Genomic DNA, 12,026 nt, shown 5'->3' on the forward strand with positions numbered 1-12,026 from the left:
GGGCCCAGGACCAAGCTCTATATGGCACCCAAATAATAATTTCCCCCTCAAATGAAAGAAGCAGAAGAGGAGCCCATGGACAGAAACCCCCTTAGGATTACAAATCTATCTCATAGGAGGCGTGTCTAGTCCACGTTCTTAAATGGTGGATCCCACCCCCAAATGGGATGGGGTCTGCTTAGCTAAAAAAAATGGCAATATCGAACACCACCTATTTACAGGCCTCACTGAAATGGAGACGTGCAGCATCTACCAAACTTGCAAACAAACCTTGAGTTGGACTGGGATTTATTATCTCGACACAAAGCAGAACACCATACATACAGTGGGGGGGGGGGGGTCATGCTCTGGGCACCGCCCTGGGATGTGGGGCTGATGCGGCGGCCGAGAGAGGAAGCGCATCCTCAGAAGTTGGGCTTGTGCTTCTTGACCTCGACCATGAGGTGGTGGATGTTGATGAGCTCGGAGCGGACGGGCAGGGCCTTGAGCGGGGCCAGCGCCATCACCTTGTGGAAGCGGTGGTAGTACTGGATCAGCTGCGTCAGCGCCCCCTGCAGGCACGGAGGGAGAGGCGTCAAAGGAGCCACGGTGAGTGTAGACGGGGCAACCCTCTCCTCCCAAAAGGGATCCACGGACACCCCACCCACATCACAGGCACCCATGGCATTCTCTTCTTGAAGTGGTCCCAACCCTTTCCCTCCCCCTCTTCACGACCCAAGGGAGACAAACCCACCAAAGGGAGGAGGGGAGAAAATAGGGGAACCCCAAAGTAGGACACCCCAGGATGTGGCCTGCCTTGCTACCGTGTTTCCCCGAAAATAAGACAGTGTCTTATATTAATTTTTGCTCCCAAAGATGTGCTAGGTCTTATTTCCAGGGGATGTCTTATTTTTCCATGAAGAAGAATTCACATTTATTGTTTAACAAAAAATGAACATTTATTATATACTGTACAGTAGTTGTCATCACAAACCAGCATAACCAGACAAACTGTGAATCCTATCAAGAATTTCTTGTTACTACCATTATTTCCATGTACAACTGGTATGTACATTTACCAATCCTGCATGCTCTGGTGTTCTGTTTGGCAGGCGCTGGGCATGCTTCTAAACAAATACTTTGCTAGGTCTTACTTTCAGGGGAGGCCTTATATTTAGCAATTCAGCAAAACTTCTACTAGGTCTTATTTTTCGGGGATGTCTTATTTTCGGGGAAACAGGGTATTTTGGGTGGGAGGGAGACACAGGTAGTGTCATCCCTGGCAAGGGCACAGGTGTGTCGGGTGTATCAAAGGGGGTCTACGGTTATTATTATTTCGTGTCAAAAGCATTGCATAAGTAAGTATAAAACTGATAAAATTAGAGGGAACACAAACGGTATAATAATATTTGACCAAAAATGGGCAACAGCGACTGCATTGTCTGTAGCTTGGGACCACAGTGAAACTCTGCACCTACGTTCCCTTCCTCTTCCTTCCTTCTCTCCCTCCTTCTGTTGACTGTAAAATGTGCTACAGTAGAGTCTCACTTATCCAACACTCGCTTATCCAACGTTCTGGATTATCCAACGCATTTTTGTAGCCAATGTTTTCAATACATCGCGATATTTTGGTGTTAAATTCATAAATACAGGAATTACTACATAGCATTAATGTTTATTGAACTACTTTTTCTGTCAAATTTGTTGTATAACATGTTTTGGTGCTTAATTTGTAAAATCATAAGCTAATTTGATGTTTAATAGGCTTTTCCTTAATCTCTCCTTATTATCCAACATATTCGCTTATCCAACATTCTGCCGGCCCGTTTACGTTGGATAAGTGAGACTCTACTGTACTTGTGAATTCAGTCATATAGGGCTGGATAGGCCACTTGAAGGTGGTAATAATAATAATAATAATAATAAAGGTTGTGGAAAATGAACACGCAAAGATACTGTGGGACTTCCGAATCCAGACTGACAAAGTTCTGGAACACAACACACCAGACATCACAGTTGTGGAAAAGAACAAGGTTTGGATCATTGATGTTGCCATCCCAGGTGACAGTCGCATTGAAGAAAAACAACAGGAAAAACTCAGCCACTATCAGGACCTCAAGATTGAACTTCAAAGACTCTGGCAGAAACCAGTGCAGGTGGTCCCGGTGGTGATGGGCACACTGGGTGCCGTGCCAAAAGATCTCAGCCGGCATTTGGAAACAATAGACATTGACAAAATTACGATCTGCCAACTGCAAAAGGCCACCTTACTGGGATCTGCACGCATCATCCGAAAATACATCACACAGTCCAAGACACTTGGGAAGTGTTCGACTTGTGATTTTGTGAAACGAAATCCAGCATATCTATCTTGTTTGCTGTGTCATACAACGTCGTTGTGTCAATAATAATAATAATAAACTTTATTTCTAGACCGCCCTCTCTCCCCAGAGGGACTCAGGGCAGTTAACATACATATAAATGGCAAACATTCAATGCCACAATTTCTTCATTAATATCAAAAGTATAAAATGACAATAACATACACATTATAATAAAATTCCATATTAGAAAAAACAATAAATTTAAACGTGACAGTCAGTAAAAAATCATTATTGCACAGAGCGAGTGTATACCTTGACCAATTTAAGTGACCAAGTTGCTGAAAATGTTCAGTCTTTGCTATAATTTCGCTTAGGCCATAGCTGCTATGAGAAGACAATTATGTTAAAGGTGCCAGGATTTGAACCCAATAACTTCAGCAGGCAATGCAGGGTCTCTGCAACTGAGCCCCCTCCCTGGCTCTTCCTATGCCTGCCTTCCTATCCCTTCATCCCTCTTCTCCTTCTTTCTCCCTCCCTATCTTCCCCACCCCTCTCACCCTCTTTCCTTCCTCCCTCCCTCCCTTCCTTCCTTCAGAAAGGCCAAGCAGACATGCCTGAAGGGGCCAAAAACGAAGCCCTTCTACTCTGGCGGGACTGCAGCTCCCATCCACCAGCTTGAAGATATTGGGCACGGTGCCCCACTCTAATCCCCAGGGAAGGGAGGAGACAAAGAGGTCTCAAGGGACCGGCACCTCGCTTGAGGGAAAGTAGGCAGGATGAAAGAGAGGGAGAGGGCGGCCATCTCAGGGCCCTTTGGTCTCCAGAGCAGACCTTCTTGGTGGACCTCCATCCCCAGATCTTAAAGGTTATATGGCAGTGGTTGTCAACCTGTGGGTCCCCAGATGTTGTGGCCTTCAACTCCCAGAAATCCTAACAGCTGGTCAACTGGCTGGGAGTTATAGGCCAAAACACCTGGGGACCCACAGGTTGAGGACCACTGTTACAGGGGATTCTGGGGGGTGAGGCCCAGGACATTTGGAGGAGAGAGAACACATATAGAGACGTTGGGACCTAAATCCATCTCCTTCCTCTCCCAGCCTCAGGATCCAGGGCACAGATAGATTGAGGCTGCTCCCCTTGGCCCCTCCCTGCTTCAGAGGAGGGCGATGGGCCTCCCCCAAAGACTCACCTGGATGATGGTGGTGCCGTTCTTGAAGTTGGTGAAGGAGCGCATGACGTCTTGGCTCAGGGCCTCCACGGCCGACTTCCAGGTGGCGGCAAAGCCACGCACCAGCTGCGTCACCCGGGCTGCAGGCAGGCAGGGAGGGAGGGTGGAAATATATATCCATATTTATTGTGACATACACATTTTAAAAATTAAAATCAGAATATCCATGGAAGTGTGCTGGTGACCATGGAGATTAGAGGGAAAGAAAGGCCACTCATAGGGAGGGAGGAGTGGAGAGAGCATACTCCAGGCACGGGCAAACTTCAGTTCTCCAGGTGTTTTGGACTTCAACTCCCAGAAATCCCAGCCTTCCTACCAGCTGTTAGGAATTATGGGAGTTGTCATCCAAAACATCTGGAGGACCGAATTTGGCCCGTGCCTGTCGTACAGCATAGATGCACCCCGAAGTTTTTTTTTTTTCAATTGCTGGAAGCTTTGGTGCCTTCACACTTCCTAATTATACAGCCATTGCAAGGTGCACCTTTTTTGGCCAAATTACATTGGCACTTTTGGCCAATGCGCATCATGTTTGGCACCAAATACTTTTTGGGGTTTCAGTTTTGGAAATTGAGGTGTGCGCCTTAAGCTTCGATAGTGCATGAGAGTTGAGTCAACATGGTATTCTTCCTGCAGGTTTTGCACTCAATCAATTCTGTCATAGAGAGAGGCCAGGCTCACCTTCATCCCCGCGCAGGCGCTCCATCTGTCCCCGCTCCGCCAGAGCCTCCGCCTCCTTCACGAAAGCAATCATGCCCCCGAAACCTGGGGCCAGGAGCTCCTCAATGAACTCCTGCAAAGGGAAGGCAAAGAGGGGAGAGTTTCAGCCCAGAGGGGCCCCACACCCACCAGGGAGGGCAGGCAGAAGAGGGAGCAAGGGAGGAGATGGGATGCCCAAACCCATGGAGATCCCACCAAAGAAAGGGGAAGAACATCTTCATGGGAAGCTCTAGGTGCTCCTTCATCTTGGCAGAGTTGTGCATGTCCACATAGCTGAAGGGGTGGCCTTTAAGGAGTCTCTTCCAGCTCTCAGAGTCTATGACTCCCTCATTCTAAGCCAGTGGTTCCCAACTTGTGGGCCGCAAGATCTAAAATAAGGTCCACAAGACATGTGGGGAAAATGAACTCTAGATTATGGTTGTCTATGGGCGAGCAGATGGTGACTACTGGATGGCATATGTTCTGTATCAAAAACTAGAGCTGATGTGGTCAGTCCAATGAGATTTTTCTGAATCAGCACCCCAAATAAACAAACTGAATCTAAAGTTGACCAAAAACTAATTCATAACCCTTTTGGTACTAATATTGGAGAGTGGTCCCTGGTCAAAAGAAGGTTGGGAACCACTGTCTAAGCCGATTCGAGATGAAGCCATTCCCCACATAATTTGGGTTAAAACAGAGATGGCACATGAGAACACATTGCTTGGGTGGTGTTTTCCTTTATGGCAGAAGGAGGTTGGACTGGTCTCCTCCACCTCTAGCATTCCATGGCTCTACGTCATATCATCTGCTAGTCTGGATCGCAACTCTAGATCCCCACCTCCTTCCTAAGATAAGGAATCCAGTTACTGGCAAAGGGAAGTGTGGGGTGGGTTGACCTCTCCACCCCCCACCCCTACTGCTGCTGGGCCCCTCACTCACCTGCGTCCTTGCATTCAGCAGTTGCTGGAAGCCCTCCACCTCCTTGCTCTCCTCCACAGCCCGCTCCTGCAAAGGGCACCAAAGAGGCTCAGAAGGGGGCAGGGAGAGGGAGAGAGGGATGCCCCCCAGGACCCCCATCTCCATTCCCCCCACTGACCATCAGGACGCCCAGCATCATGTCGTAGTTGTTGATGAGGAAGATGAGCTGCTCCTTGCGGGAGGAGAACTCGGCCGCCACCCGCAGGACAAAGTTCTCCACCTCCGTCTGGAAAGGAGAAAGGGTAGGACTAGATGGCCCTTGGGGTCCACCACAGAGACGCCCATGATTGCTTCTAGGAGTCCTACCCTAATTGCTGCCACTGGGGTCCAAATCCAAAGTGGATCCCCTTAGCTTCACTTTGGGAAGCAAACAAGGAGGGAAGGAAGGAGGCAGGCCATCTCCACCACAACTCTCTTCTCCAGGGGGAAGTGTCCTCTTCTACCAATCTGAAAGTGCTGACAGTGGAGTGTGGTTCTCTACATGTACCAGGGCTTCAACTCCCATCAACCCAGCAGAGATGATGAGGCGTGGTGGGAACTGCAATCTCCAAGATCCACATCTATCCTGCTGTAGCTCTTCCTTGAGAGAAACCACCAAGGGGTGAACCCAATGTTGGTATCCCCAACCCTGAAGGGCAGCAGAGTGAATGTGAGCCAGTGACCCAGTCCTAATTCCCAGCCACACCAGTCAGGGCTGATCTCTTTGGCTGGGACCCAACCTCAGGATTTCTGTTTGTCAGTGCGGGGCTTTTGCCTCTCTCTCTCTCTCTCTCCTGCCTTGTTGAAGTGGGAATGATTGTATATAGAGTTGTTTAAATGTAATTGAGTTATAGTGTTGCAATGTGAGCTGGAGATTGCATCATGCACTGTCTGCTGTCCACTATGCGAGTGTGTAAAGAGTTAACTGTGTATTGCATCAGACAGCAGAGGTGGTTATAAATAGCTCCCTGTGTTATCTGTTCCTCCCTCTGCCCTCTGCTCTCTGCCTCTATGCACTCTGTCTGTATATATCGTCTTGAGAGTTTTTCCGTTTGTTAGTAAATCTTTTGTAGAAAGCCAAACAGGCTTCAGCCTATTTATTGGTGCCAGTGATTCTTCATTGATCTTCCGCTGCATGTGTGTTTATCCAAATCGCGTGCTCTGACATGCCTGACCTCCATCCTCCATTGCTGATGGTGGTCCCAATCCTACATTTTCCTACAAGCCTAAGGCAGTGATCAACCTCTGATGCACCCTGGTCCTCAAGGGAGACCAGTTCTTCCAGAGCAGACCAGCTCTTAAGGGACTCTGGTTCTATGGAAGTCCAGCTCTCAAGGGAGTCCAGTTTTTCAACGGTCACCCAGTTATGAAGGGAACCCCTTTCTCAGAACCTGTTCCACAGGAGTGTAGTCCTCAAAAGGAATCTTGGAAACCAGTTTGCTGATTCCCCCCCCCCCCCCCGACCAAGAAACCCAAGCCCCCCACATATATGGCTCCGGCCTCCGTGGATGGCCCCTACCTGGAGCTGCCCCAGCAACGTGAGGGTCCGGTCATGGGGGAAGGTCTGGTTGATGCTGACGATGGCCGAAGAGAACTCTGCGTAGCGACGGGTGATCTATGCGCGGAGGGAGAGACAATAGCAACACAACTGTCACAAGTGCACTGAATGGGGCCTAGTTCAGGGTCTATTAAGGCTTGCCAAGGCTGAAGACACCATCCTAAGAAGATCGAGGCGTAAAATGACATTATGGAGGAGGTGAAGATTGCCCGTGGCATGAAAACTGCTGAACAGACAATAACTGATCTAGGAACTTCTGGGGTAAACATGACATGTTTACATGGTCAGAGACAATAGTTCTTGCAAGTTAAGGAAGTCAGAAACAATGGTCCCTTATGTTAAGGAAGAAAACATCTCTCTGGAATTGATGGACTGTCAACAAGTCTTAGCTGAACAACAAGTTGTGAATCAATCAAGAAAACAACAACAGCCAAAATGCAACATAAAGAGACACTTTCCTCTTGGAAAATTGTGGCAGATCTGTGAGTAATGCGGCCTGTCCACCCGTTGCCTCTTTCTAAGACGACCTGAATGAAGAAGGTGGGGAGTATGGATGTGAAAGAATGTGTGTGGAGTGAATGCTGAGTGAATGTTTCCCCTTTGTCTGTGTAACCAATATAACTATTATAAGACCCAGTATTGGAGCCTGTGTGCCTGATTGCAATCTGTCCCAATGAAAACAGATTAAAGAACACTTTTAAAGGTTCAAAAAGTATTAATGACATCCAGACCCCAAAGGGTTCACATCACAAGGAAAGAAATCCCTACTAAATATTAGGAAGAACTCACTGTGGTTTCACTTTAGACAGTGAAATATGGATGGTCTTGAAGGGTGTTGGGCTTTGGAGGTCTTTTAAAGAGAAGTTGGACGGACATCTCTCAGGAGTGCTTTAATTGTGGAGGGAGGAAAGGGCTGGGCTAGATGGCCCTTGAGGGCCCTTCCTGCTCTTGGCCCATTGAACTTCTGCTCCATAGACCTCCAAAGAAGGACAGCCCACCCACCACCTTCCAAGGCAGTCCATATTCCACCGTCCACAGTTCTAACAACCGTAAAGGTCTCCCTGATGTGTGGCTGTGATCTCTTCTTTCTTGGGACCAGAACCCAGGACCTGGCCTCCTTCCAAACACTTAAGCCTGGCTCTCAAGCCCCCTTCTCTCAACCCCATCTTCTCCAGGCTAAACATCCCCAGATCATTCGACTGGCCCTCAAAGAGATTCAGGGCTTCCAGACCTTTGGCCATTTTTGGTCTCTCTTCTTGAATGACTTTACTCAGAACTGGACGCAGGGTCATTGAAACACAACCGAATGGAACAATGACTTCCCTTGACCTGGACACAATCCTCCTCTTGATGCAGCCAAGAATCGCTTTGGCTTTTTTAGCTGCTGCGCCACCCTGCTGGCTCACGTTCAGCTTGGGGTCTGATGTCCCCGTATTAGAAAACCACAGCTCCACCTTCTCCTCTCGAGGCAACTCTAGGGACTTACATAGTGGGGCCTCGTGTCCAGGAAGCCCAGCTTCTGGGGGTCTGTGTTCTGGATGCTCTGGATGTTCAGCTCCAGGATGTGCTCAAAACGGGGCCACAGCATCTCCAGCAGAGTGTCCCAATATCTGTGGGGCAGAGAAGGGAGGTGAAAGGGGATTCTTGGGGGTCCGGCAGGCCACAATGTGGCTCACTTAAGGTCTAGAAGCGTTGGAAGAGACCCCAAGGCAGACAGGAAGGCACCATTAAAGCCATCCCAACTGATGGCCATCCAGCCTCTGCATAAATAATAATCACAATAATAATAATATTGATAATAATAATATAGAAGCATACAATCCTAGAGTTGGAAGCGACCCCAAGCGACATCCAATCCAATCCTCTCCTGCCAGGCAGGAATACACTATCAAAGCCCTCCCACCAGATGGACAGCCGGCCTCCCTTTATAGAATCACAGAATCCTAGAGCTGGAAGAGACCCCAAAAACCATCCAATCCAAGGAAGGAAGATACATTTCGATCCTTCTCAGCAGATGGCCATCCAGCCTCTATTTACAGAAAGCATAGAATCCTTGGGTTGAAAGGGACTCCAAGAGATTGTCCATCCCCCTTCTGCCAGGCAGGAAGACACCATCAAAGCCCTCCAAACAGATGGCCATCTGGTCTCTGCTTAAAATCAATAATAATAATAATAATAAATAAATAAATAAATAAATTACAATCTGCCAACTGCAAAAGGCCACCCTTCTGGGATCTGCGCGCATCATCCAAAAATACATCACACAGTCCTAGACACTTGGGAAGTGTTCGACTTGTGATTTTTTGATACGAAATCCAGCAGATCTATCTTGTTTGCTGTGTTATAATAAATAATAATAATATGGAACTATAGAATCCTATTTGGAAGGAACCCAAAGGGCCATCCAGTCCAGACCCCTTCTGCCAGGCAAGACACAATCAAAGCCCTTCCAACAGATGACCATCCAACCTCTGCCTAAATAATAATAATAATAATAATAATAATAATAATAATAATAATAATGATATAGAAGCATAGAATCCTAGAGTTGGAAGGGACCCCACGGGCTATCCAGTGCACCCCCTTCTTCCAGGCAGGACAACACCACCGAAGCCCCTCTGACAGCCTAGCAGATTGGCTACTTGAGGTCCAGGAGGCCACGCCAGGGCCTTCCATCAGCAAACAGAGGTGGCCGCTCTGTGGACCCGTTGGCCGCTGTCTCACTCACTTGTCGATGGCGGGGACGTTGCGCTTGGCCATGATGGCCTTGAAGCGCAGGACGATGTGGATACAGAGGAAGATGGCAATGCTGTCGTAGCAGTCGCTCACATAGGCATTCATGTGCTTCTGTTTGGGGACAGAGAGAGAGAGAGAGAGAGAGTGAGATAGGTGTCCTCCTTGATCTCTTTCCATGCCTTTTGGGTTACTTGTAGGGCTGTGTTTACAACTGGTTAATTAATAGTAATGCTCCCTTCTGTGCGAGGTGAATATTTGGGCTGTTTCAACCTTTGCAAGCTGCACTGATCCCCAAATTAGGGGAAAAGCGGGAATATAATATGACTAGCTGTGTCCTGCCACGCGTTGCTGTGGCCAATTAGAATTGCAGTGAGTAGATTCGCTGCTTGTAAGCCTGGGCGCTTTCTATATATGGGCCTCCTTGGTTGGACTGGTTGAATGGGACGGAGTGCCATGATGACTTCCAAAAGTGAGGGTTTTTGATGTAGGGGAAATCTTGGTTGGGCAGGTTGAAGAGGACTGAATAGTCTTGCTGGTTGGAAGCCTGGGCGCTTTCTACTTTGTGGAATTGTTGGTTGGGAGGTGGAATAGTAATGAATAGTCTGAGTGTAGCAAGTATGAATGTTGCAATTAGTTACCTTGATTAGCATTGAATGGCCTTGCAGGTTCGAGGCCTGGGTGTTTCCTGGTTTTTTGGGAGTTGTTATCTGAGTGTGATTGTTTCCTGTCTGGAATTGCCCTGTCTTCTGAGTGTTGTTGCTATTGTTCTGTTGTCTTATTTGACCAGAGTTAATTATTGCATATGAGATAGAGTAATGTTATATATTAATAAATATTAGATAAGTGAAGCTTGGATAAGTGAGACTGTATTGTATTGTCTGTTTGGAGGGCAAGTGCCAATGTTGGCATTGGTGAGCTTGATTAGCACTGAATGGTCTCGCAGGTTCAGTGCCTGGCTGCTTCTTGCCTGTGAAGCTGTTTATTGTTATTGTTGTTTTGGTTTTTATTATGATTGAGGGGTAAATTGAGGGGAAGAGAAGGAGAAAGTGAAAGTAATTGAGGGAGAAATGCAGTTTTTGGGGTTTTTTAGGCCCCATGGAGGTTGGGGATGTCTAGTTTTGTTGTATGAACCTAGAGACGTGGATGATGGGTTCTGTTGTCAAATTTTGAGGTTGGGGGGCCTTTATTTTTGTTATTTTGCCCGGTGGAGCGATGCCATTCTCCTTTTATATATATAGATGCAATATTCACAGTTTCACTGACCCCTGTTCCGAAACATAATCTGGCCCGCTTGGAAGTATTTTGGAGCTCATCACGGCCCTACAATAATTTTTCATGGTATGCTTCTAGCCCACGTGTGGTCAAAATATATGGCTTTTGCTGTTCTCTGGGGACCAGAACTGTTTTGGAATTTATTTATTTTTCATTTGTGGGAGGGGATTTTGGAATACTTGCATCTACATAAGAGAGGCGTCTTGGAGATGGGACCAAAGTCTCAATGCAAAATTCAATTATGTTTCACAGAGACCTTAAACTCACAATACTTTTAAAAATATAATTTGGGGCCTGAAACAAAGCACACCGAAGCATCCGAAAGCAAAAACATCATTATCTCAGCCACTGAAGTGGGCAATTTCTGGTTTGGAAGCATTTCAGGTTTCCAGATAAGGGAGGCTCAACCTATATCACGGCAATTACTTTACCTGTGGTATTGTTATATTTGACTTACAGAGTTTATAGATCTGTGGAAAACTCTAAAATCAGGAAAGTAAATAAAGAGCAACACCCAGAAAACAGGAATGCCTGACAGGAAATAATCAGGGTCAGCTAATACCTCCCACCAAAGGATTCCCCAGGCAGGAAGCAGCCAGGCTTTGAAGCTGCAAGGGTATCCAATGCTAATCAAGCTGGCCAATGGCAACATTCCCACTTGCCTCCAACAAACAAGAGTTCTTTCTCCCACCTGGACATTATTCCACAAAGATATAAACCCCACTGGCCTTGTTTCCAACAGACCTCACAACCTGAGGATGCCTGCCTCAGATGTGGGTGAAACGTCAGGGGAGAATGCTTCTGGAACATGGCCAGACCGCCTGGAAAACTCATAGCAACCTAGTGATTCCAGCCATGAATGCCTTCGACAACACATTCATACCACATTCATATACAAGTGAAGCTACAGTGTGGCCCTCACATCCATAGGACTGTTATCCATAGTTTTATTGATCCGCCTATGACAAAATAATCTACCGTATATACTCGAGTATAAGCCGACCTGAATATAAGCTGAGGCACCTAATTTTATCACAAAACTGGGAAAACCTATTGACTCGAGTATAAGATGAGAGTGGGAAAAGCAGCAGCTACTAGCAAATTTCAAAAATAAAAATAAATATAGATACAGCAGAGTCTCACTTATCCAAGCTAAACGGGCCAGCAGAAGCTTGGATAAGCGAATATCTTGGATAATAAGGAGGGATTAAGGAAAAGCCTATTAAACATCAAATTAAGTTATGATTTTACAAATTAAGCACCAAAACATCAT

At 46.9% G+C, this 12,026-nt stretch overlaps 1 protein-coding gene across 1 annotated transcript in view; it reads right to left on the reverse strand.

Moving 5' to 3' along the window:
• Positions 1 to 271: 271 nt before the first annotated feature.
• vps52 (VPS52 subunit of GARP complex) overlaps positions 272 to 12,026 on the reverse strand; it is a 34,990-nt gene continuing 23,235 nt past the window's right edge. Inside the window, exons 13-20 of the mRNA XM_062972716.1 lie at positions 9,474 to 9,592; positions 8,232 to 8,355; positions 6,707 to 6,802; positions 5,327 to 5,434; positions 5,170 to 5,235; positions 4,210 to 4,321; positions 3,493 to 3,611; positions 272 to 551 (exon numbers count right to left, since the gene is read on the reverse strand). Coding sequence (XP_062828786.1) covers positions 405 to 551; positions 3,493 to 3,611; positions 4,210 to 4,321; positions 5,170 to 5,235; positions 5,327 to 5,434; positions 6,707 to 6,802; positions 8,232 to 8,355; positions 9,474 to 9,592 — 891 coding nt within the window. The 3' untranslated portion in view covers positions 272 to 404. The remainder of the gene's footprint in view (positions 552 to 3,492; positions 3,612 to 4,209; positions 4,322 to 5,169; positions 5,236 to 5,326; positions 5,435 to 6,706; positions 6,803 to 8,231; positions 8,356 to 9,473; positions 9,593 to 12,026) is intronic.

This window comes from Anolis carolinensis, chromosome 2, assembly GCF_035594765.1.
Source record: "Anolis carolinensis isolate JA03-04 chromosome 2, rAnoCar3.1.pri, whole genome shotgun sequence".
Classification (NCBI taxonomy): Eukaryota; Metazoa; Chordata; class Lepidosauria; order Squamata; family Dactyloidae; genus Anolis; species Anolis carolinensis.